The sequence below is a fragment of the Mixophyes fleayi genome, chromosome 12, assembly GCF_038048845.1.
Source record: "Mixophyes fleayi isolate aMixFle1 chromosome 12, aMixFle1.hap1, whole genome shotgun sequence".
Classification (NCBI taxonomy): Eukaryota; Metazoa; Chordata; class Amphibia; order Anura; family Limnodynastidae; genus Mixophyes; species Mixophyes fleayi.
Window position 1 is genome coordinate 7,630,199 of NC_134413.1, and position 24,997 is coordinate 7,655,195.

At 40.7% G+C, this 24,997-nt stretch overlaps 1 protein-coding gene across 2 annotated transcripts in view; it reads right to left on the minus strand.

Annotated features, from left to right (window-relative positions):
- SAMD4A (sterile alpha motif domain containing 4A) overlaps window positions 1-22,918 on the minus strand; it is an 84,067-nt gene extending 61,149 nt beyond the window's left edge. Inside the window, exons 1-2 of one of the 2 annotated variants that reach the window (XM_075193024.1) lie at window positions 22,711-22,918; window positions 21,197-21,690 (exon numbers count right to left, since the gene is read on the minus strand). In XM_075193024.1, the coding sequence (XP_075049125.1) occupies window positions 21,197-21,392 (196 nt within the window). In that variant the 5' untranslated portion in view covers window positions 21,393-21,690; window positions 22,711-22,918. The remainder of the gene's footprint in view (window positions 1-21,196; window positions 21,691-22,710) is intronic. The other variant, XM_075193023.1, reaches the window with a different exon arrangement.
- Window positions 22,919-24,997: the final 2,079 nt, after the last annotated feature.

Genomic DNA, 24,997 nt, shown 5'->3' on the forward strand with positions numbered 1-24,997 from the left:
TGAGAAAATGATTTGGAAATAACACATTTACTGCAGGAGTCCTTTCCTCTGCAACAGTACAGTTATCCACTAGCTATACTTAAAATATTAATCAAAAATATATTACACTACATACAGTATATTATCTCGCAAACAATCAAGTACTAGTCAATCTGAACATTAAAAGGCATGTATTGTTTCATTGCAGAGCAAGACGGAAAGGAATCATCATTTATTTATATAGCGCCACTGATTCCGCAGCGCTGTGTGTGTGTGGTAGGGAATTTAGACTGTCAGCCCCAATGGGGCAGGGACTGATGTGAATGAGTTCTCTGTACAGCACTTCGGTATTAGTGGTGCCATATAAATAAATGGTGATGATGATGATTTCCTCTCAGCTTCTGGAGGGCCTATTAAACACAAACATATTTAAGCAGTGCTTCGGTCAATGCATACCAAGCTTCGCAATTATCAGGCAAATGACCACTATAAATAGAACAACATTGCCAAACAGCCCTGTAACTAAAACAAACACTAATAATTGGGGTGGTGAATTACAGATTCAACAACAAGGGAACAAACGTTACTAGCCCAAGGGGTCATCCCTAGATTCTGTGATGCCATAGTCGAACATGGACAAACGCTGCGTTAATTGTGCTTTACAAGCTAACTTTACATGGGTCAACAAATATGGACTGAAAAAGGTGACCGCACGTGATCTCAAACAGGCAGCACAACAGGTCAATGTAGACGTCTATGGCAAGGTTCCAGTGATCTATTTTAAATTACCAAGGAGCAGCCGGTCATGTGCTCGGACTAGAAGGTTTTGCTTGCCTATCAGATTCGACACTTTACAAAACGTCCACTCAGCACGGACACGCGAAAGGATCTCCGAGAAATCATTGAAAAAGACGTCTGCATAGAATAGAAATATGAATGGGGGGGGGGGGGTCTGGGAATTTGCAAAATACAAAAACACAGCAGTGATTGGGAGTAGGGGAACGTCAATACGTTTACTTGTGCTTAAAATGGAGAAGTTGATTTATATTTTCCAATCCACAAATATAAGTATCCTACAGGATTTAGGGACCATAGAATGGCCATCGCAGCTCTTCTCTCAAAGGGTTAAAGCAGAAGAAATCATTTCACCTCCATCAACCTATTTTAATCTATGAGGATGTGAGGTTCAAAACGTGGAGAATTACTTTAACCACAAAACACAGAAGGATCAATTTGAAGTGAAGTGAAGCACTCAAATCCCCAAAACTCCAATCATCATTAGTCTTATAAAATAACCGAGGCAAGTCTTTCACATTTAAACCATTTTTAATTCTCAATGATTAAAAACTTAGTTAAACTATACGTATCCACCATAGGCATATTTCCTTGATGGATTGTCAATCCCCTCTGCAAAAACTTTGCTTTCCGCCTTTAAAAACCAACGGCATCTCATGATGGCGTTAGCTTAACTTTTTAATGTGGTCCAGCTCTGGCCGATAAGCTTCGATGGATCCCACCGCTGGCACCATGGGATTTCGCCAGACATGGCAAATAGCGCCAGTACTACATTTTGTATCGCTGAGATATGCAACGACACAGAATGATAGGTGCCACTAGCCCACCAATAATAGACCCCAACCTTACAGCTTGGACTAAGGGTTCACCATTTTGAAACATGCAGCAATATTGTTGCAACAAAGTAAAAACAATCAATAAGGGAAGGGAGGATGATGAGAGAGCGATAGTTTTGGCAACACTTCTACTGTGGTTTGGATAGGACCCGGTAACGCTTAAGCCCAAACAACACGGATGGATCGTGCAACCAAATGCAGAACAAGGAGAATATTTTGCATTGTAAATGATGCTTCTGTCACGTCTAAACTATCTTTCTGTACACTATTTATACCTGAAATCTCCAACTTGCACTTAGACCGTTGTATCTAACTCAATTTACCGTTTCCACACGAAGGCAGCAGAAATGTCAGCAGCAGTAAGGTACAAATCACGTTGCCATCTGTTATTTATTAGAATATTTTGGCCCAAATACAGGAACGTTAAGAGAAATTAAATGACCACAAACATGGATGTACCCCAATACATAAAAGAATCACTAATACTATGATCCTAGAATCAAAATACTTAGGAAAGCATTTGTGGATGTAAATGATAGGACTTCCAACTAATCAAGTACCTTGTAAGCATGTATTCGATAATCATTTTCGTAGCCATCCTGCAAATCATTATATCTAATTCAAAATATCTGTTTGGCAAACAAAAAAGGCTACCAGATACAAACACAGTCAGACACAGGCTGACAGCATGTCATGTGATGGCAGAGGGGGTAGAAGAAGGACGTCAGAGTGCAGACTGAGCTCTGAAGGGCGTTTCAAAGCCTATCTGCTCAATACATCATGTGTCATGTGACTGTGGTTGTCACGGTAGCCCAGAATCATAAATAGCCTGATTAAAAAAAAAAAAAGTAAACTGTTAAATGTCAACTTTCTGCTTATAGCTTGCCATGGAGATTTATGTTAAAAAACATACTTTAAAACCCTAGCCAAACAAAAAATTAGTCACTTTGGGCTTGTACTTGTCACAGGCTGTGTGTCTGCATGGGCTGAGGGAGATCTGAGGTCCTGCAGTTCTGTCGGCCGAGGAAGGGTGTGTTTGTTTTTCTGATTTCATTGCTGAGCAAAGCGTTCCTTCAGAAACAGTCAGACACTGGATACAAAGCTGTTCTGTTCTCTTTAAGCATAACACTCTCCATGAATATTCCCTTTCATCAATTCCGGTGTGCACTGGCAAAACTATAGAGAAGACTCAATAAAATACATATGAAATGGCAACAGGTACACACAGATATAGTCGGTAACCGAGGAATTTCCTTGTCTTGATAAAAAGTGTTAGAATCATTATTAATATATATTAATTTCTTCTCCAACTGTCCACTTCAGTACAAACACTCCCCTTTAATTATACCCAAAACCCATAGGAAGCCAGTGATTGGGGATTCCATACATATAGACACATAGACACTGTTACCTGTGTAATATAGCCACAGGTCCACGGCATTGCATCAAATATTGATGCAATTATACAGACACTGATTTTATTATATTGCTAGAAATATGCAATTTATAATAAGTTTGTTTATAGTTGGAATAATTTTGAAAGGTTCCAAGTCGTACTCCTCAAGAATGACCATTTTCCGTGGGCATTAATTTGTGAGCATGGCTTCTAGTGCGTATTATTTTGAGCTTTAAGCAGAACATACACCCATATGATTTGCACAAAAATGTTTAGGTTGAAAAAACAAAAACAAAAAAACAGCAAAACAAAATGAACTGCACACAGATACATACAGTCCAAAAAAAGACTATTTAAATAGATTGTGTATATATAAACTATGCAAAACATTTATTTATACAATGTATAATAAGACTGTTTTGAGTTTTTTTTTCCCTTAATGAAATATTGTCTGCAGATTAACTACCCATATAATTGCACATTCACACGTGGTTTTGTTATGACGGAGAGCAAAAGGTATAGGCTGACTATTTATTGCGGTAGGCTGTCTCACAGCACACTATATGTACGTCATAGGTAGATGAACTCCAGATAACCCATGACAGTTCTAGTTTATCAATACCAACATCACTGCAGACTTGGGAATAGTAAGAATTACACAGGGAAGTAAATCTGATTACAACATGTTGCAATAAACAGCAATACATTAAAGGTCAACGGCACTCGTGGCTATGACCGCAGTGTACCTTGATACCCAACACAATCTAACATGATACAACACACAATATACTACTTTCACCTATAGATATCGCTTTACAATCCTCCCAAGTAATCTCTCAGGCATCAAAGCCATGTTATATTAGAGGCCATTTATAATGAATCAAACATTCATGAATGCAACCTATAAATTCAGTGAAGACTAACGTCAACACTATCGTAAGGGAAATCTTAGTGGGCAATTGCTCAACAATTTATATATAGATTTAAAACCTTGAAGAAAAAGAAAGTGGTATTCATGAACACAAACGTACAGACAGCCTGACTTATCTCTGGTTCTGACCACAACACACAGCTTCCAAAATAGTCTCTCTTCCACTCTCGTCACATCCTCCCATTCCCAGTTACAGGACTATCTTCGGGCTGCACCCACTTTGTGGAATTCCCTCCCTCACACAGTAAGACTTTCCTCTAGTCTTCAAACCTTCAAGTGTTCTCTGAAAACCTCTCTTCAGACAAGCTTATAATATTCCTCAACCACCATCTTAATCTCCCTAGTTTACCCTACTACCACCCTCTACAGAGCTAACACAAGACAACAACCCTCTGACCAACATTGCCACACACAGCCCACTCAATACTTTTACCTTTGCATTCTAGCTGGTCCAGTGTGCAATATGATGTAGCACGTGCCCTTGTGTTTCAAACTCCCATTGTCCTATAGATTGTAAGCTTGCGAGCAGGGTCCTCTTACCTCTCTGTCTGTATTAATTATCCAGTATTGTTTCATTACTGTTTGTTCCCAATTGTAAAGCGCTACGGTATATGCTGGCGCTATATAAATATAATGTTGATGATGATGAATGTTAACTGCGGCGCTGTCTCTTACATAATACAAGTATAAGACTATGAAAATGAAGAAAGGCGAATCTCAAATATTCATAAATAAATAGAATTAATGCTGACACAACTTTGCTACAGCCAATATCACCAATGAAGTTACCAAAACGTCCTCTGAAGCATCATTAAGAACTGTCTGAATTGTTTTTTTGTTGTTTTTTTACAAACAGTCCATAAAATGAAAGCAATATTTCTAATTTACGAAAAAAATAACAAAAAAGCAAAATAAAAGAAGAAATAAACAAACAAACACATGACACAACAGGTTAGTGTTTGTGCGTCTCAATCGGATTACGAACCATACTCAGAACCCAGTAAAACATACATTTGGCACAGACCCCCTTTAGTATGACGGATACCAAGAAAGCATTGTGGGGGGGGGGGGGGGGTAACTTTATTGCATTTCATTTATTTAATACATTATTTTCCACTACAGACAATATTGTTATGTTCAATCTATGGCTATTCCTGTACACCAATCAAACACTGGAGTAGAAAGGAAAATATACAAAAGGTGACGCTTTTGTACCAAATGAAGATTTTATTTATATAGGTGTTTATCTATTGCCCGCTCTGAAGAAAGTGAGCCGGTGCGATTTAGGCCAAAACTAGGGACTGTTGGGAGGGTATGACTAATGTATAGAGTGTCTTTGTGCTAGAACAGTGCCTTTCCTTCCCCACCCCAAGGTGTAAACGTTTCAAGAAAACAGCAATGTAAAACCGCTGATTCTCGTGATTTGCTGTCATTTTTTTAAAACTGCAAATTTACTTAAGTGCAAAACCCGTCGCTTGATCAATATAACCCCAAATCTTTTCATTGCAAGGTTGAAGTTCAAACTCCCTATGCTCCCCAAATTAACATTACTGGAAATAGATTCCTATATACATACAAAATGGTTCATTTATAACCCCAGAATTTAAAGAGCTATACGTTACACCACGGGGCAAGCTCCTGTTTACTTGAAGTTTCTGATTTTTCAAAATAATGGACACCCTAGACTAATTTGAATATTGACTTTTATTTTTTAAATGCTTTTTTTTTGTTTGTTTGTTTTCATAAAAAATAAAATAAAAAAAATAGGAAACAAAAATAGGAAAAAAAGTTTGTTTTCTGTTGAAATGGTCCCTTTAACTTTCTAATACCGAGACATCGGTGACTTTCACTAACAGCCACCGACAAGTTCCGCATAAAAAAAGAAAAAAGCTGATCTCATTTATATTACAGTGGTTACACATCCACATAGCAAGGTTTTGTATGTCGGAGAAAGTGAAGCGGCGGAGGACTCTGGCTGAGAGAGAGAGAGAGAGAGTGAATCATTTCCTCTTGGATGTAGGAACTGCGTTCTACCAAAACAAACTACAGATTAGGCCCTTGTTTGCTTTATGAATGAGCTCGCTGAAATGACGAAACTGCGCTCAGCCCCACCGCAACACACAAGAAACATTTTTAAAAAGGCGCTGCCGTTTTATTTATTTTTTTTGCTTTTCTCAGTATAACATTTTTGTTCCCACTTTATCCGATAGTTCCTTTTATTCAGGAAGCTAATCTAAAGAACAGTTGTCTGCTATAGAAATGAATAAATTAAACAATAGGATCCTTTATTTCTTCATTTCCTCCCCGGAGAAGGAATCGCACAATGTAATCTTCAGCTGCTACGACATGTCGGGTGAGGTTCAAAATAGACAGCGGATAGGAAATTAATACAACAAATGCACATATGTTTATTGTGTTAAGAAAGAAAAGTTGTCTTACATTTGAAAACAGATGAAGGGATATAGCCAAATTTTATTTTATTTTTTATTTATTTTTTTAAAAAAGGGAACATTATACTGAAACGCCAGCAGGAGCGGCCACCTAGGGCACCTTCTAGGGCAGGGGTCAGGGAACTTTTTTACCTTTTACCCCAAAGCATATTTAGATACGCCAACGTTACCCCCTTGATTTGAAAGGAAGGAAATCATATATTATTCATTACTGGAATTCAAAATGTTATTAAATCTATTCAAAATTTCTTTGGAAGCTTCAACTTCAAAACTTCAGGTTCTGGAGAAATTATGTTGCTTCATTTTTGATACGAGAGCATCAATATTGGGGCATTTTGATGTCAGAGCAATTTGGATACAGCCTCCAGCGTCCAATCGATTTCTCTGCTTTGTTTTTATGTTCGTTCGAGTGGAAAATCCTTGTTCGCAAAGGTAGGTTGTTGCAAAAGGCAGCAACTTTTTGACTGCCTCCTCATGTGCAATTTTGAATGTCTGTGCAGCTGTTGACATCCTAAAATATGACAGATCTGCTTTGTTTTCAAATGCAACACGTGCTTCATTATTGTATCAAAGCTCAAGAAGTGCCTCTGCCAACCCTTGTGGCTCTTCTGGTACAACAGCAATTTCACATTTAAAGGAGTCTACAATCCAACTGACAGCTGTGAATCGTCAGCATTACCCCCCAGGAATTTCATTTTTACCCCATTTGGGGTAATTTACCCCTATTCCCTGACCCCTGCTCTAGGGACTTAATAGACTTGACGAGAGGTGCGGGAAGATTCGTATTTGTATGGCCAGACTTGAAAATAATGCTGCCATTGAATTTATTTATTTTTTACAGACACATATGGGGCGGATTTAATGCAGCGCGATACTCCGTTGCCAAGTTTGGCTGCTCACACTCTACCGGTCACTATGGTAGAAGAATCTCCACTCATTTTCTCCTTGCCACTTTACAGGATGCAAAAAAATAATACGAGCGGAGATTTCAGTCCGGGTATTGCTGCCGAGTGTCTTCGGGGACTGTTCCAAAGGCACTCCGCGAGCACGTTGCGAGCGAGTGAATCTGACCCATAGATTAAACTTTATATTTAGAGTTAATCGTACCACCTCACAGTCCTGATCACTGAACAGGCCCAAAGTTTCACAGCTAACAGAAAGGTGGTCCAACAGGTTGACATACTGGTCTGACGGCCTAAGGGGACAAAAACAGGGTCAGGGAAACAGCCTGGACAGACCAGATCTGGTTTATATAGTCCCAATCCTTCTCACACCTCTACACCAAGGGGCGGGGAATTCAATTGCCGTCGATGTGGTCCACATTGCCGGCAAAAATCTTTTCGGGCGAGAGGAAAAAAAAACAGCAAAGATTTTACAGAAATCTCCGCCACAAAGTATCTCACGAACGTCCCGGAGACACTTCACAGATAACTGAATTCTCCCCCAAGAATACGGAGCCCTGCACTTACTCTACGCTGAGTATACGGACTAATCAACAACACAGACCAGAATGAAAGCTTGAGCGCTGTCACAGCAGTTCCACGCTGCCATCGCGCTCCTCCAACCAAAGTTTACCCGCCTCATATTGAAACAGACTGAAAAAATAACTCTGTACATAAACAAAAAGAAATTTTGGTCCGATTGCGCTCACAAATCCGGTGCAGCCCTCTATTCACCAACACACGATCCACTGTAATGTGCTAAAGTATACTGTATATAGAAAAAGAAATATGGATAATAGAGTTCTTGGAACACGTTTTTCTGATCAATACATCATATTAGCCAAAGGTTAACCGGTTCATTTAAATAGAGAGATCAGACACATAAAATGACACTGCTACTTAACATAATACCCTAGCCGGTGACATTTAGCTGAATCCAGGTCACTTTACTGGGTATGACGGGGCTGTAACCGGCCGCCATCCGGTATACTGAGGCAGAACAATCTACAGGTGTTATTTCGTCATGTAGGAGTAATTTCAACAGAAGGCTTTGTATACGTGGTACACTGCGCCGGGACCAAAAATAAATAAATATGTGTAGACCCCTAGAAGTGTCAAGTGTCTGAAAACGCGTTTAAGCTTCAGCAGACAGAGCGCACATTACGCTACATCATGAAGTGCGGTTATTATGCAGGGTGAACGACACCATGAATTCAAATTGCTCTATGATCCCTACTGCAAAATCCAAACAGCAAAAAGGTACAAGCAGCAACAAGTCTAAAGAATGTGCAAAGTTTTTTAAAAAAAAAAGCAAATCCTGCTGTCCTGGAATACGTTTGGATATCACAGGTGCTGCGTTCATGAAGAAAGAGCAAAGCATTTCAAAACTTTTGGCGCGTTTCGGGATCTCCTGGCCCATTATTCAACATTACAATTTATCCCCCCTCCTCCCTTATTTACACCAGTGTTAATGTTTTTTTAAGAAAGTATATGTTCTTTTAACCAAATAATTTAGTGTCACACATTTTAGGACCCTGGAGTTTATTCTACACATGTAGCTTCTCTTTGCACTGTGCAGAGGTGGTCACGCTAAAGTCAGTTGGCGCTTTGGGGAGGGCTTGGTGGGCCGCAGACAGCCCGCGAACGGCCTGTGGCCCATCGTTTAAATACAGTGTTCCCAACTTAGTAGTATTTCATACACCTACGACATCTGCTTCCACATGAGTGACTTGGTTGTAGTACTTAGCTAGAGTAAAAACCCAAGATTCGCTCCTCTGTAAAAGCCTGTCTCTGGGCTGCATTTTAAGCAGACGGCCACCTACAACTAACTGAAACAAGCCTTTGCCATGTGAAAGATGCAGATTTTGCATTGTACAGTCAATAAAATATACTTTTTAGTACAAAGACAATACAAGTGAATGGAGGGCAGACAGAGGACGTGTCTGGCGCTTTGGGTTAAAGCTTCTCAAACATACATACATAATATATTATATATATATATATATATATATATATATATATATATATATATATATATATATATATATATATATACACACACACACACATACATTCATACATATACATACACACACACACACACATACACTTTTGTCATTATTATATCTCTATCCTAGTAATGGACAACTGGCGGCCCCGGGGCCGCATGTGGCCCTCTGAGCCTTCACCTGCGGCCAGCCAGCTATGAACATCCCCCCCCCCCCACTTAAAAAGCCGTATTAGTTGAGTCCCACTGATTGACATTCCCAGCACCATCACCGACCCAGTTGCAGCTGCACAGTTTCCCTGACAACCGGGAGAGACTAACTAGATAGGTATGCACAGGCAAGCCACGACTGCAGAACACATACTGCTAAAGGCTCCAGTAAGTTATGTTCTACCACTGAATATTACAGGTTTTATTCTTATCCAAGATGGTCATTCTCTTTCACTGTGTGATAACCCATGCATACACAGAAGTATGACTGGCTGCTATACAGCGTACAATGACAGCACCACCTAACACCCTTACTACTAACAATATAGATGTCCTTTAAATTATAATGCAAAACACAATTGCAGTGTTTTTATTTTAATTTGAGCAATTTACAAAATGCAGATTTTAAAAAATCCCAGAAACACCCCCCACCCCCTTACCCCCCACTCTGCTCTCTCCCGGGTCATATTCGGTGCTGCAGAGTCCTCCTGCTCTGCATCTGCTACTCCTCATTCTTGCATTTCAATTGAAACTGTTTATAGCGTGCCCTGTGCTAAAATTGGACAAGCGCACAATATCCACTGCAACAGCTGCTATTTATGGACCCGTCCACAGGTGACGGGCCAGACAAATATGTATTCTCTGGAAGGCTGCGTGTTTTAAAACGGCCTGAAAGCTTTTGATTATATCCAACGTACAGATTAGTAATGGAAAATACTTCAAAGCGCACTTAAAGCCGAGTTGCAGCAACGTAGTTGATGCAAGGTCCCGGGGCGGTCTGCTGTCGAGCAGGTGCGTTTATACAGGTCATATTCAGTGCACTCTAAAGATATCGAGCACAGACACGATCATGTGATCAAAGCACTTCTGGTATAAATTTATTAAAAGGAAATAGCGTAGGGCGCTTATGTATATAATTGCACATGCACTTATTTTTGATATTGTGAGATAGGAAATCGTTATTTCTGAGACAAAGGTAGAAAATTTGTTTTTTCTGTCTAACCTTTCTAAAGCAAATGTCTCATTTCTGATGTATATATCTGATACAATGAGCCTTTGTTTACAAAGCCTTTTGTGTATTGTGATGTGAGGAAATGGCTTGTTTTGATGTTTGTACTTTTTCTTTGGTAATGTGTATTCTGCTACTGTCTGAAGTATTAATGCCAGTTAGACCTTTTAACTTGCTAGTAGATATCTTGCCTCTGAAATAAGACGCAGGATATCACAGCAAGGTTTTTAAGAATTTCATAGCCAAGTTTAAATATTGATGGCTTTGAAATGCATGTAAATCCGTGTTTGTGTAAACAGGTTACATCCTGATTCTAAAAATAGCCTGTGTCTGAACTGTATAAAAGGCACTGGCTTGTATTGAAAACTTGTTCTTCTGATTTCATCTGACCTGATCACTGGTACCTCAAATCAGTGTGAGAGCAAATAAACATCACTTGCTTCAAAGACCTGCTTGAAAACATCTTCATTATTGCTGTATTCCTGTGATCTGCAGATTAGACCCTAAATTGAATCCGTTCTCCGGCTGTTTCTGAGATTTGGACCCAGCTTTCCAGTACCACCGCTCTGCCTGCTACCCATGCAGTCCTGGTCAGTGTGATAGGCCAGGGGGATCCATCCACAGCAACCCTGATCCATAGTAAGAGGTCAGGAGTACCAGCCCAGGTACACCAGTAATGGAGTACACTCGCAGCATCAGTTAAGTGCCGATGAAGAGTCCAGTGGTGGCAGCACGTGTAAGCCCCTCCTACTGCGGCAAGAGGGCACATTTGGGATAACGAAAGGGAACAGTGGCAAAGTAAGCGTAGCCGGTTCCTAGCAACAACAGACAGGGTGGCATAGGTGGTCCATCCTGTCACACAGTGCTAATGATTAATGCTCGTTCGCCATCTACACCACAGTGTGCAAAGTGAGAGCAGATACCGAGAGTTATATTCAGTACACAGAGCATCCATTTAGGTGTACCACAGTCCACCTTGAAATTCTTTTCCAGGAATTTCCCAAAGAATTGCATGGCTGCTAGAAAATTAGTTTGCAATTGATTCTGGTTCAAAATTCCATAATATTCTTTAAAAAGCAATTAAAGGGCATGTTCAAATTCTGCCACTCGCCAATGTCACAATAAGACAAATTGAAGAGGTTTCTTTTCAAAGAGGAAATTGTGTGCCCGCTGCTACAAATTACACTTCTATCCTCACCATTAAGTTAGCCACACACTGAAATATTGGGCAATTATGGAATCCATAATATAAATCGAAGATCTCATTACTGGACAGGTTGGGAAAAGCAGACGCCAGAAGAACGCCATCGGTTTTGTGTGTAGTCACCTTTTAATACTAAACGTACGTTGCCACTTTGAAGGGGTGTGATGCATACTTGCGACAGTTACTTGATCGACATTTATATTGGTCAACACCATAAGGTAGACATGGTTGGAAAGTCGACAATAATGACTGACAGTGTTATTAGATCAACAATAATATCCCTAACCCTAAACCTATCCCTAACGCTAGCCATATAATACTGTCTACATTTCGAATGTCGACCCAACAATACTGTCTACATTCCGATTGGCGACCCAACAATTCTGTCTACATTCCGATTGGCGACCCAACAATACTGTCTACATTCCGATTGGCGACCCAACAATACTGTCTACATTCCGATTGGCGACCCAACAAATCTGTCGACCTTGTGAACTGTCACCCTAATGTGAAAATCACTGGTCAAAACCATGTAAGATTAGTTTCTCAACAAGCATAAGGTGGTCACGTGTGGATCCTGCTGCGTCACCTGAGAGGCGAAAGACAGGAGCAACATTCGATTTGGCCACACACTTCGGCATGCAGATTGGATAAGATTCAGTTGTAAGTTTCTCAAGTCAAGTGCTAGATCTCTGCTTCACTGCGGCCTGTTAGTGCGGTCAGAAGACCTCGGTGCCCACAGGCCGTGAGCTCTGCCATCTTTCACCTCCATTTCCCCCTATGCCTGACAATTCGGGATCAACAGTCCCCATGACCACCTAGAAAGCAGACTATCCTGCAACCAACAGAAGGAATAGAGGCGCCTGCAATCTCATCCGCAGTATAGAGAGATGTGTAGATGTTTATATAAAGAGGCCAATCTCCCCAGAGTATAACAAACACACAAATAAGGGGCGCTAGTCCACCTAGATTGTCCGATAGGGATGCTGCTTATCTAAGCAGGATCTGGACCTGCTGAAAAAGACACAAACTAAAAAAAAAAAAAAATCTACCCAGAATTTGATCTGCACTCACAAAAGGGATTCCATTCAGAAGTATAGCCCTCGTCTTCGTATTGAAGAAAAACTGAGAGTGCAAACTGCTTTTCATCAGAAGGCAACAAAATAAATTAAACTATAATGAATAAAAAATAATAAAAAGAGGTAAAGCTGCAGGCACCATAACTAGGTGAAGCCTACAGTTTGTCCCTGGACACTTCGAGTCTATACAACTAGCGCAAATCTCTCGCACACAGATTAGTGCCATTTATTCAGGTTCCACTTGCAGATCACATTTCCCGCTGTCATCATAGAAGACCTTTACAGCAAACAGCCAGCCACCAACATAAAGGTCACAAAAGACAAAAAGACAAGTGCATGGCATTCTGCATAAACTGATTATTCTAGATGAAAAGGAACACTTCTGGTTAGAGGGGGGGGGGTGCTGCTTAATTGCTATTTCAATATGGTCGTTGGAAATGGGAGTGTTGCGGAAGAACCAATTGGAAGACGCACAGCTGAAGCCCCGTGAAAAATCTGACACAGCGTGCAGATCCCAGAGCTCAACTAAGGGGAAGAAGCAACTCAGTTAAACCTTAACTTTTAACGGGAGTGGTCTACTGTCAAGGTATCACATAGCTCAGGGAGGTGATAAGTGATTACTTAGTGACTTACAACGCACTTGTGTTAATCAGAACCACCAGATTATAAAACACTAAAACAATGTCTGCAAAGCCTAGGAAAACCAATCCTAACAGACCAAACAAAGCTAAAAAGGATGCAAGACTGATCAATGGGGGTAAACAAAGAACTTTTAACTATAAGTGAAGTATATTTGCCATGCAGATTGATTGTCCTATAAAAAGGATATCCCTTCTCATAAAGATATAATGCCTTGTTTATTGGTAAAAGTCAATATTTTTTATAAAAAAGAAAATAGAGAATACAAAATTTGCAATGCTATATACTCGTATACTTGATGTCCTTAACCACAAAAAATGTTTTGAAGAAAGCATTTTCTTATGATGAAGGGAGGGGTTTAGCGGACGGACAGCAGACTTCCTGCCTGTAACTGAAGCAGATAACAGTCTGTCCCTCTTCGCGTGTCATTTCTGATGCAGAAATGACATAAGAGCTGCATGAGTTAGGATACTGAAGATATTTTCCTGCACACAGCACATTTCCATTACTTCTCCCATTAAGGGACGCTGCTCCCAGCAGAGAACAGAGAATGGTTTGTATTCAGCGGCCCAACAAAAAGGTAAATTTTCTGTCAAATGTCACAAGTTCAATCAAGGTTTAAGAACTTTCACATATATATTTATGCATGCGATTAGTAACTTTTATAAAAAGAGTCTTGTATGTTAGGTTTACTGGTCCTTTAATATATTTTCATATACGGCCTAATGACAGATGCCTTGTCTCCTAAGAGGGGGTATCTCTCTCAACACCTGCCCTCCACCCTCATTATCAACTCTTTATATAGCGCCACTAATTCCGCAGCGCTGTACAGAGAACTCGCTCACATCAGTCCCTGCCCCATTGGAGCTTACAGTCTAAATTTCCTAACACACACACACACACACAGACAGACAGAGACTAAAGTCAATTTAATAGCAGCCAATTAACCTACTAGTATGTTTTTGGAGTGTGGGAAGAAACCAAAGCACACGGAGGAAACCCACGCAAACACGGGGAGAACATACAATTTCCACACATATAAGGCCATGGTCGGGAATCGAACTCATGACCCCAGTGTCTAAATGGTTGTTAAAGTTTACAGCAATATCCTGGGCACCTGTTATTTTCAATGATGTCCCCTGAATATAAGTGCAATCACGTACAAGCTTCCTATTGTGTCGGGTTTATGCAAATTAGCCTAATACGAGAATGGCCAAATAACTCAAAAATAAGAGTACCAGAGCAAAGTTGCCATAAAGAATACAACACATGAAAGAGGAAGCGGATTGGCCGTATCAAACAGGAAATTAAAACGAAATATGTATATGTTATTTTATTTTAGTCGGAGTGTTGCAGATCAGGTCTGACAAAACTACTTATAGCATTATCAGAGATGTCCAAGGGCTTCGCTAAATCGAGGTCTGTTCAAGTTTAGGAACGGCCTGTGGGAATATATTTGATTCCAATCCAACAAGCCTTGTTCTACGGCAGATCGCTGTGAGCTTGCAGAGGATTGTATATTGCATGTTACCACTTGCTGTATGTCACTTGAAGATACAATCCTGCACATTGGCTATATTGAAGTGGATCTGCCGCATCGGTCTCATCACTCCCATTTGCATACGGAGCCACTGGCAAAAAACACGAGGACGACCTGAGGACGTTTTAGAACCAGCTACGTAAACAGAAAGAATAATGTAATTTCCCAACTGTAAAGCGTTACTGAATTTGCTGGCGCTGTAAACGGTGATGATGATATAGATGCACTTTGCAGATACTATTGAATACAAAAAAAAAATGTTAACAGGACACTTGTTTATGTTTTTGGAATATTGGGCAACATTCATTACATCAGTGTTACAGCAATAACATTTCTTTCTGCTTTGTTGATTTAGAATCGCTGTGCGCTGTTCCTCAGTGTTCCTACGAGAGCAGTTATGGTTTCACTTTAAGGCTACATGCAGACGGAGTTCATTTTTCTCTATGAAGAGCATGCTCCATGCCAAAATTTAGCGAGCGGCTGTAGAGTAATTAACTGCAAGTTTCAACCTGGGGCACGAGCAGACAATTTAATCAAAAAGTGGCCTGATGAAAACTCAGAGAAGGACATTATAGTTTGGTGACATCACACCTGACAATGTGCACTTACAAGCTAAGTGGTGCAAAGCGTAGAAACTTTGGACTCCAGAGACATGGAGGAAGAAGTTAGCAGGATCACCCTGCTCCTTGGTCGTAAAAGTACAAGTACACATGTGGGGTCAACAAAGAACTACAGAGGAGTTTTGCTGAGATGGATTCATAATATTGTGGGGTGAATTTTTCTGCCATGGTTTGGGCGTAGTCATTCCCTTGGAAGACAAAATAAATGGTAATAACTTTCCAATGATACAGAGTGATCATCTTCACCCCATGTTGCAGAATTTCTTTACGGACAACAGGTGTCTTCCAGGATGAGAATGTCCCCAGCCACAGAACATGTTTGGACACAACATGTATTGATGAGGACAACACGGATAGATTTCTAAATCACCAGAACTGCTATTTATGGTTTCTTCTGGGAAAAAACGCCCAAGACATCACCAATGTGTCTCCGCGAACCGTTCCAGAGGCGCTTGACGCGTAATTAAATCTTCCCATATATGATATTGTTTTCCAAGTCAGTTCCATTGTTCACAGTAGAAATTGCAAACTCCAATCTCATTTTTCTACAAGTCAGACTTTAGAAGCATCTATGTTTCCAGGATTAGGGGGAATAGGGCCCAATAGTATTATATTTACTACCCAAAAGGGGGTGGTAACTGTAGGTTAAGCAAACTTAATGTTAAATGGTGTCCTGGTCTTCTTGCTGATCATTATGGGACCCCAAGAATAGCATGACTGACAGACATGGTCATCAGGCTATGTTATTATAGATACTCATCTCTTTTGAAAACTAACTTAGGAGTCAAGAATTTTGTAACTGGAAATCTTGAGACAACTGGGACACAGGGTAGCTCTAGAGAAAGCAATATCTAACAGAGTATAACGTTGTAGACATTGATGGTCTACTGAAAGCTATAGGTGTACCACCATTTTGCATGGAACTGAGGGTAGGAATGTATCCGTTCCTGGTTTACAGATGAAGAAAAATTCATAGCAGAGTTTCAATCAGGACAGTCGTTCGTAGCGTCCCTGAAATCTCCAGAAAATATACATCAGACGTGCCTGAGCTCAAACAAGGTCACAAATGTCCCCTTTTCCTCCTGCATCTCTATTTTAATTATTGCACAAGGGAAAACATCAAGTAGTGTTACAACCATTCCGGTTGTGCACCGTTAGCACAAAGCCGCAGCCATCGAACACAGGATGGCAAAGTACACAATGCTGCACGTGAACACAAGGCCACAAGTAAAACCGCCGTGAGAAACAGCAGCAATATCGCTCGTCGTCTGTCTGGTCTGTGTCATCAGCTACAATGCAAACAGTGACGCAATACAGACAAAAAACATGTTGTTCATTACTTTTTTTTTGGGGGGGGGTGGGGGTAGGGGGTTTAAGACAAAAACACATGATATAAGTTAGGTAAGTAAACTAGTTTCACGATTTCTCAGCCCAAAACATTGGGCCACAGTATCACTATACAGACACCTGGGTGACCTTATTTCTAACTATCTGTCCAAATTAAGGGGTCACTAAACTTTAAAATACAATATTGCCCAATATGAACAGGCACCTTGTAACAAGACAAGAGTCGAAGTATTTTATGTTATATGTAACCTTATCTAACTCACTGCAAGTCACATTCTGGGATCAGCCAATAGAGGCTCCCAGAGCATCTTTCAAAAGGCTTTGCTGACAGGACGTCTGATGTGCACAGGACAAATAAGTTCTCCACTTCTTCCTCTCTCTCTCCACTATCTTACAGGACCAATATACCTAAAGATATTGGTCACATTATATAGAAGCTAGTATTAATAACACATATATATATATATATATTTTACACACATGCACACACAAATACTCTTCTAAAGTAACACCAGTTTGCATCCTGCTGCATAAAGTGTAAATACAAAGTTAACTGTGTCAATGTACTGGAACCTTTACAAGTGTGAGAATGTTAACAGCTCTCACCATATATACAGCAAATTGTGTTTAAGTTTAGTATTCCTTTAACCTTTGCCGTGTTCCTGTTGGCTTTCATTGTGCTCTATTAACAGAGGCAGATAAGAACCACTTGGCCCATCTAGTCTGCCCATTTTATAACCTATGGTAACCTCAAACCCTATTTGGTCCTTAATTGTTTGTAAGGATATCCTTATGTCTATCCCAAGCATGTTTAAATAGCTCTACTGTATTATCCTCTACCACCTCTGATGGGAGCTATTCCACTTATCCACTACCCTTTCTGGGAAGTAGTTTTTCCTCACATTTCCTCTGACCCTACGTCCCCCCAGTGTCTGTCCTCGTGTTCTAATACTTCTCTCCCTTTGTAGAATGTTTCCCTCCTGCACCCTGTTATAACCCTTCATATATGTGAAAGTTTCTATCATGTCCCCCATTCTCTTCTCTGCTCCAAACTATACATATTAAGATCTTTTAGTCTTTCCGGGTAAGTTTTGTGCTGTAGACCATGCACCATTTTAGTTGCCCTTCTTTGTACAGTTTCTAATGTATTTATATCCTTCTGGAGATATGGCCTCCAGAACTGAACACAGTATTCTAGATGAGGCCGTACCAATGACCTATACAGTGACATTATTAATTTATTTATTTCTGCTACTGATTCCTCTACCTATACAACCAAGCATCTGACTTGCCTTCCTCATTGCTTTGTTACATTACTTATCTGCCTTTACATCACCTGAAATAGTGACTCCTAGATCCCTTTCCTCCGCAGTTTTGCACCGTGCACAATCAAACCTGTACACATACCCCTTACATGTATACATTCATACCAACTAGCCTATTAGGTCCTTAAACAGTTCACAAATATTACAGTTTACATATCTGCATTTTGTTCTTCAGGAATACAGTAAAAGTATTTTAAAAATCATGAACATTACATTATTTCCCCCTTAGGTCAGCGCCACAGGTTGAGAAATCCCAGCGTGGTATAATCTGAGCTGTTCCTGTCACCTATACACAGTGGAGGCCGCCATTTAAAGGTCTTAACCAGTAATCATGAGGATTAAGTAACCAGTGACATCATTGAGGCAGGAGGAAGTTTCCCTAAGTTTCTAGAGACTTAATTAGCTGAATATCGGCTCCGCCCACAAAATTGCGGCCTACTTTGCAAACGGCAGGAGAACTTACATCTGAGGTGATGTAACATATCAACCAAATGCATGATGTATAGAAGAATCTGAATACTAAAATTATAAGTACAGTCATTTGAGGACATAATGCATTACTGAGCTCACACTTACTGATTAAGAAGCAAATATTCCTTAAAACAACAGGTTGTTTTGGGGTGGGGGTAGTTTATTTTGTAATCAATCCACAAATAACAGAAGAAGAGTCCCAAACCGGACGCAAGAAAGTCAGGTTTTAGATCCGTGTGAGCAACAGACGGCATTCTACATGTAGCCCTCAAACGCAGTGGCGCACACAGGGGGGGTTTCTGGTTCTCCAGAAACCCCTCCCCTCCGCGAAGCAACGGTACTGTACAGCAGCCGCGGCGCTGTCAAAGAAGCATCCGCGGCAGTGCTGTATTGTAGTATAATACAGCACTGCCGCGGCTGCTGCTTGACAGCGCCGCGGCTGCTGTAGAATTCAGACTCACCGAAATGGAGCTTTTTTTTTTTTTCCAGGGGGGGGGCGGAAACACCCCCTTCTTAATCCTGAGTTCCCCCTGAAACGGGTCACACAAACCCCCTTCACATCCCCTACACATAGTCTGATCCCACACTGTGTACACAAACCTAGAGATTTGTGATGTACATTTAACAATGGAACAGTGGAGATGTTGCCCATAGCAACCAGATTCTATCTATTATTTTCTAGAATGTACTAGATGGGAAATCTGATACACTTCAGGGGCCACAGAGGCGGCCCTCTAACGCTCAAAAGTGCCGTACATTACCCTTAATCTCAGTAATAAGAAAAAAACAATGCATTCAATCAAAAAAAGAGACACCTATCTGCAATAACATCAGCAGGCATTCTAAATAAGTGTTACAAGCTATAACAAACACAGGAGCTGGGGGCCGCAGGTGAAATCTCAGAGGGCCGCCTGTGGCTCTAGGGCCACCTGCTGACCATGCACTAGATAAATGACAGCTAGAATCTGATTGGTTGCTATGGATGACACCTCCATTTTTCTTTTTAGAAGTTTTTGCATATCTGCCCCCATGGTTACCAGATGCTTCTCTCAAATAAATATTCAAGGGAGAAAAATATCATTTTGCTACATTCCCCACAAAACATACTTAGGAATAGATTTACTAAACTGTGGAGATGTTGCCTATAGCAACCAATCAGATTCTAGATGTCATTCATTTAGTACATTCTACAGAATGACAGCTAGAATCTGATTGGTTGCTATAGGCAACATCTTCACTGTTTCAAACCCGCAGTTTAGTAAATATACCCCTTAGGCCCTTTCCAAAAACATATGGGCGGGACTTAAAACTGTGCATTATAATGAGGAACGTGGTAAAAGCCATGCCATTTTGGCACACAAAGTCACGTAAAAAGGATATACTTCTTGTAAATCTCTGCAGTAAAATCTACATTTTGCTGGCTTAGTTTATCCATAAAGGTTATGCCTAACCAATGCAGAGCAGCCTAGCTTTATAAACAGGCAGGAAAGGCTGCTGCCAAATAATGCAGGTTTTAATACAGAACAGCTGGAATGGGTCTGTGCTCACTTCCCTCAATGCAAACACTCGGAGTTCTGTTCCATATCCTGCTGCAGTCAGGCCTCAGGAATGTTACCTAGTACAGAAGAGAAGTGACCAGCTCCTGCGAAGACTATTGCATTGTACAGAGGTGAACGGTGCTCACAGCCTTGCAAAAAGGTATATTAGTCAATTTCAGGTTCACTGCAAAGAACCACATGAACATTTATAAATCACAGAAAAAAAAACAATTGACCGCAATATAATCCCCATTCAGAAAAACAAACCAAAAACGTCTTTTTTGTTTTACAAATCTTTCAGCGATCACGTTAACACACAGCAGATAATAAGGCCAGTGTTATTAATTATACACTCATTGCTGCATGTTACTTAAACTGAAACTAGCCATCTTGCCAGAAAGCCTAGGAATTGCAGACTCTACGTGATCGGACTCCTTTATTATAGAAGGAGCTGCAACGACAGCCAGAGAGAGAGTCAATCATTCGTGCTGGCTTAGCTCAAAACGAGAACGGAGTACAACATAAAACCAGATTATAGATCTATGGATCTAGCGCTAGACTTGGGGAAAATGCTGAGAGACGGATTCCCTTGCACAATCACTGGGAGACAAATATTAAAATGTCACACAATACAACCACAAAAAAAAGTTGTTAGAGATTTGAATTATAAGAAACTAATATTTTACTGTAAGTCTATTTGTCCTTCAATGAATTACAAGTATGAATAGAATTACCAGATACTAGTCTTGAAAAACAATATAGGGTGCATCATTTAACAATCTGATAGCTACCGCCAGAGAGTGCTGCTGTATAGCGCCCACCTACTCAGCAGCGCTGTACAATATTTCTAAACAAGCCGTTTCGAATCCAAAACTCACCAGGATTGTTGGCTTCCCCTTCAAGTATGTGGAGTTCTGTACAATCTAACAAGGAATGCTCCAAACATATCTGCAGAAATCTGGCTTGGGTCCTGCTCACTCTCTTCAGCAAGGAGAGCAGAGCAACAGTTTGTTCACATTCATTCCAGCCTTTGAACCATCCAGAAAGCATTCCTACTTGATCCCGAAACATCATGATTATAGGAAGGTTTACAGGATCCACAGAAAAGTTTGGCGATGGAAGATTTGGAAACCCACTAAATGGCAGAAGATTTTGTTTTGATTTTTTTTTTTTGCTGATGTTATTTCGTTGAAGAGAAACTGCTTTTGCTCGGTTGCTGAATGAATATTGCAGTGGCAGAGATTATCTAGATGTACTTTAACATACTCTTCATAGAATTCACTGGTGTCTTGGTAGTAGCGTTTTCTCCAGATCTGCCGTCCCCCTTGGGTTCTTACGGTGAAGCCTGCGCATTCCAAGTCAATGCTCACAACTGTGAAAATAAGACATTGATATGACACATACTCCGCAAGAAAACCCTGTGACTCAGTGCAATATAGCCCTGGTTTATAGAGGTTGATTACAACCTCCTAAACAAGGATTTTTGCAAGTTAAAAAAAAAAAAAAAGGAAAAAGTAATCACTCCATTGCATCAAGACAGCTAAAATCTGCAGTACAACAAACCAGTTGATGTCACCCTGTTTCGGTGTTGGGGACAATGGACTCTAGGGTTTAATAAGAGACTGGGGGGAAAAAAAAAAACTTATGTATATTCTTTTTTTCTTCTATTTGGTGCAGTGAATAAATCAGATTTAACTCTTTAATCCCCTGTGCAGTCAAAACTGCCAGCATCTGCAACAAGCCCAATCTGATATTCCCCCAACAGAAGGGACAGATCACACAATATAAATAAACCCGGCCAAAAAACCTCTAACCGTGACGGACAGATCATCCGGGCTTCCCTTATCTATCCACAAGCCATTTTTAAACCCATTTCCAAAACAGGAATAAGGCTCTGGCATTCAACAGTCATGCCTACTGCTGCCAACGCAGCCAGTCCCACTCAATAGGTTATCTAACCGATCCCCCCTTAAAGCAGACTGTGGTCATTATAATGAATGGGCGAGCGTTGGATTAATGCAGAACATTCCTGCTTAAAAAATGGCCCTGGATGACTGCAAAAGGGGATGGGGGGGGGAAATAAAGTTGATCTGTGTTAGAGCAGCTGGGGATGAATTAATATTGCTCAGATCTGAATATAGAGGGGATAATGTACAGCTCAGGTATTATTGCAGTAGTCACATAAGCCTCCAATGCATGCATAGAAGTCTTGCAAAACACACACACATATATATATATATATATATATATTATATGTACACACAGACAAAATGCTATGAGAAAGGGACAAGCTGTTGGCATCTGAGTGGGACAAGTCCACATGCCAGGCAGACAGTGCCCACTGCTGCCCCACACACAGGCTGGGTGGTCTCCCCTCATGCCCCCCACCTACCTGCACCCAGTGCATTGCGCCAGGACCTACAGGAGCTGTCGCTCTCCCTCCATGGGCTTTGCCATGTTGACTCGCAGCATCTGTCCTCCCTCACTCACACAGACTGTGGGGCTGGGAAGCGCCAGCCCAGGCTTCCCACATGCTAATAATTAACATACAGCATTACGTCATGGGCTCGGCACTGAGGGGGAAGGAGGGGAGAGGCACCAAAATAGAGAAGGGATCACTGGGGAGGAGCGGGTCGCATTCCTTTCCCTGCTGCTGCTGCTGCTGCGGCCTGGCCGGGGCTTTGGGAGGGGAGACTGCAGAGGACAGAGGGTGGGGTGGGCTAAGGGCAAGTGGGGTGTATGGAAATCACACCCTCCCTGCATCAGTCCTCTCAGCCTTTATTTCTAGCACTTATATTTTCAAAACCCCCCCCCCCCCAATGCAATCTGAGGTGTCAACACTCTATTTGTTACAGAATACATAGTTGCAGTATATACTGTACTCTGGTATATAGTGAAAATGCCATTCATCTAGTCACAATTCATGTGAAAGACTTCAGCTGCTGCAGAACCTCTTGGCAGGGCCCGTATAGTAGGGCTGTTCGAGAGGAGCGACCGCCCAGGGCACTCGCTGAAGGTGGGCACAGTTTCATCATCATCACTATTTATATAGCGCCACTGATTCCGCAGCGCTGTACAGAGAACTCATTCACATCAGTCCCTGCCCCATTGGTGCTTACAGTCTAAATTCCCTAATACACACACAGGGAGAGAGAGAGGCAGAGAGATACTAGGGTCAATTTTGATAGCAGCCAATTAATCTACTAGTATGTTTTTGGTTTAATTTGGTTAAAATTGAGGGCTAGGGGGGACAGCAGTTTAATTTCTAGCCCCAGGCGTTGTAATTTTAAGTTACGGCTCTGCCTCTTGGCATGCAGCAATAACATTTACTGGGGCTGGCTGGTAAATTTTTAAACTGGGGTGGGGGCGAGACAGCCTATTGGGAATATTTTAAAGGAAAAAAAAAAATACAAGTAGCCCAGTGACTCAGTCCAAGGGAGCCCACTAACCGCCAGGGCGGACGATGCCCTTCTGACCACCGGCCAGCCCCTGAATATTTATATTTTTTAACAAGAGCACACAATAAATGAATACTAATCCCACAATTATGGTCAATTTTTGTCAAATAGGAAGCGTGAAGGTAAAGTACGCTGTTTGGTGTTACCACCCGGTTCTTGCCCCCGCAGTAGATAAGTGGTGGGGGCGGGGCTTAATTGCGCAAATATCTCGTCATTTTAATGATGCAATTCATCAAGCCCCGCCCTCGCACAGCCACCTCCCCTGGGATCTCCCTGAAGCCAACGAGGAAAAGTTGGTAAGTATGAAGTTGATCCAATAAAAAGGTATTTGCTAGATAAAAAATGCTATTTTTATATTTTAATTATTATTGTGTCTACAGCGCCAATCACATTAGACAGCCCTGTGCAGGGATACAATGCTGTCTCTAATATCATAACATATTATTGAGGCACAGCATCAAAGCACTGATTACAATACCATTAGTATTATCTAGATTTTCTTAATGACATTAAAATTAAATATATATCATTGTTGCTTTCTTGTGTCAACTTCTCCCTATAAACTGACATTATCCTGCTTAATTCTCACTTATATGTATTTAGCTAATAAGTACCTGATTTAGGTGAATAACAGCCAAGTAAATAAGGAGCCACCTTGTGTTGGGTGTTTTATTAAATGGTCATGTTATATAATGAATGTTTTCATTAATTCAGTAGAATTACAGGTGGGTTTGCAGTAATGACAGTATAAAATATAACTGATATATTTTTATATTTTCTCATGTTCATTGATTTTACCCTTTTTTGCTTACATTAACTGTACCCATATATTAAGGATGTGCTGGTCTCTCTTCTGTATCACCTACCACCAACCTAATATAAGGGATAGTTATAAAAACTGGTGAAAGAACAGTGGTAAATAAGTACAATTAATCATGCACACTACCACACATTTATAATAAAAAATGCTACTGTTTTCGGGTTTACAACGGTTTTTGGATTATTCCAGTAAGCAGGAAGTTACTGACATTCATAAAGCTCAGTGATACTTTTAAAAAGTAGTAATTGCGCCTATGTGCAGGCTGGTAATTGTAGTTCCCCACGTGTGCAGTCTAAATGTTGCCCCTCATAAATAATTATTGCCACCGTTAGCCATCAAACATTATTCCCCTTGATATCATTATATATTCATATTGCCACCATAATATCACAATACAATAA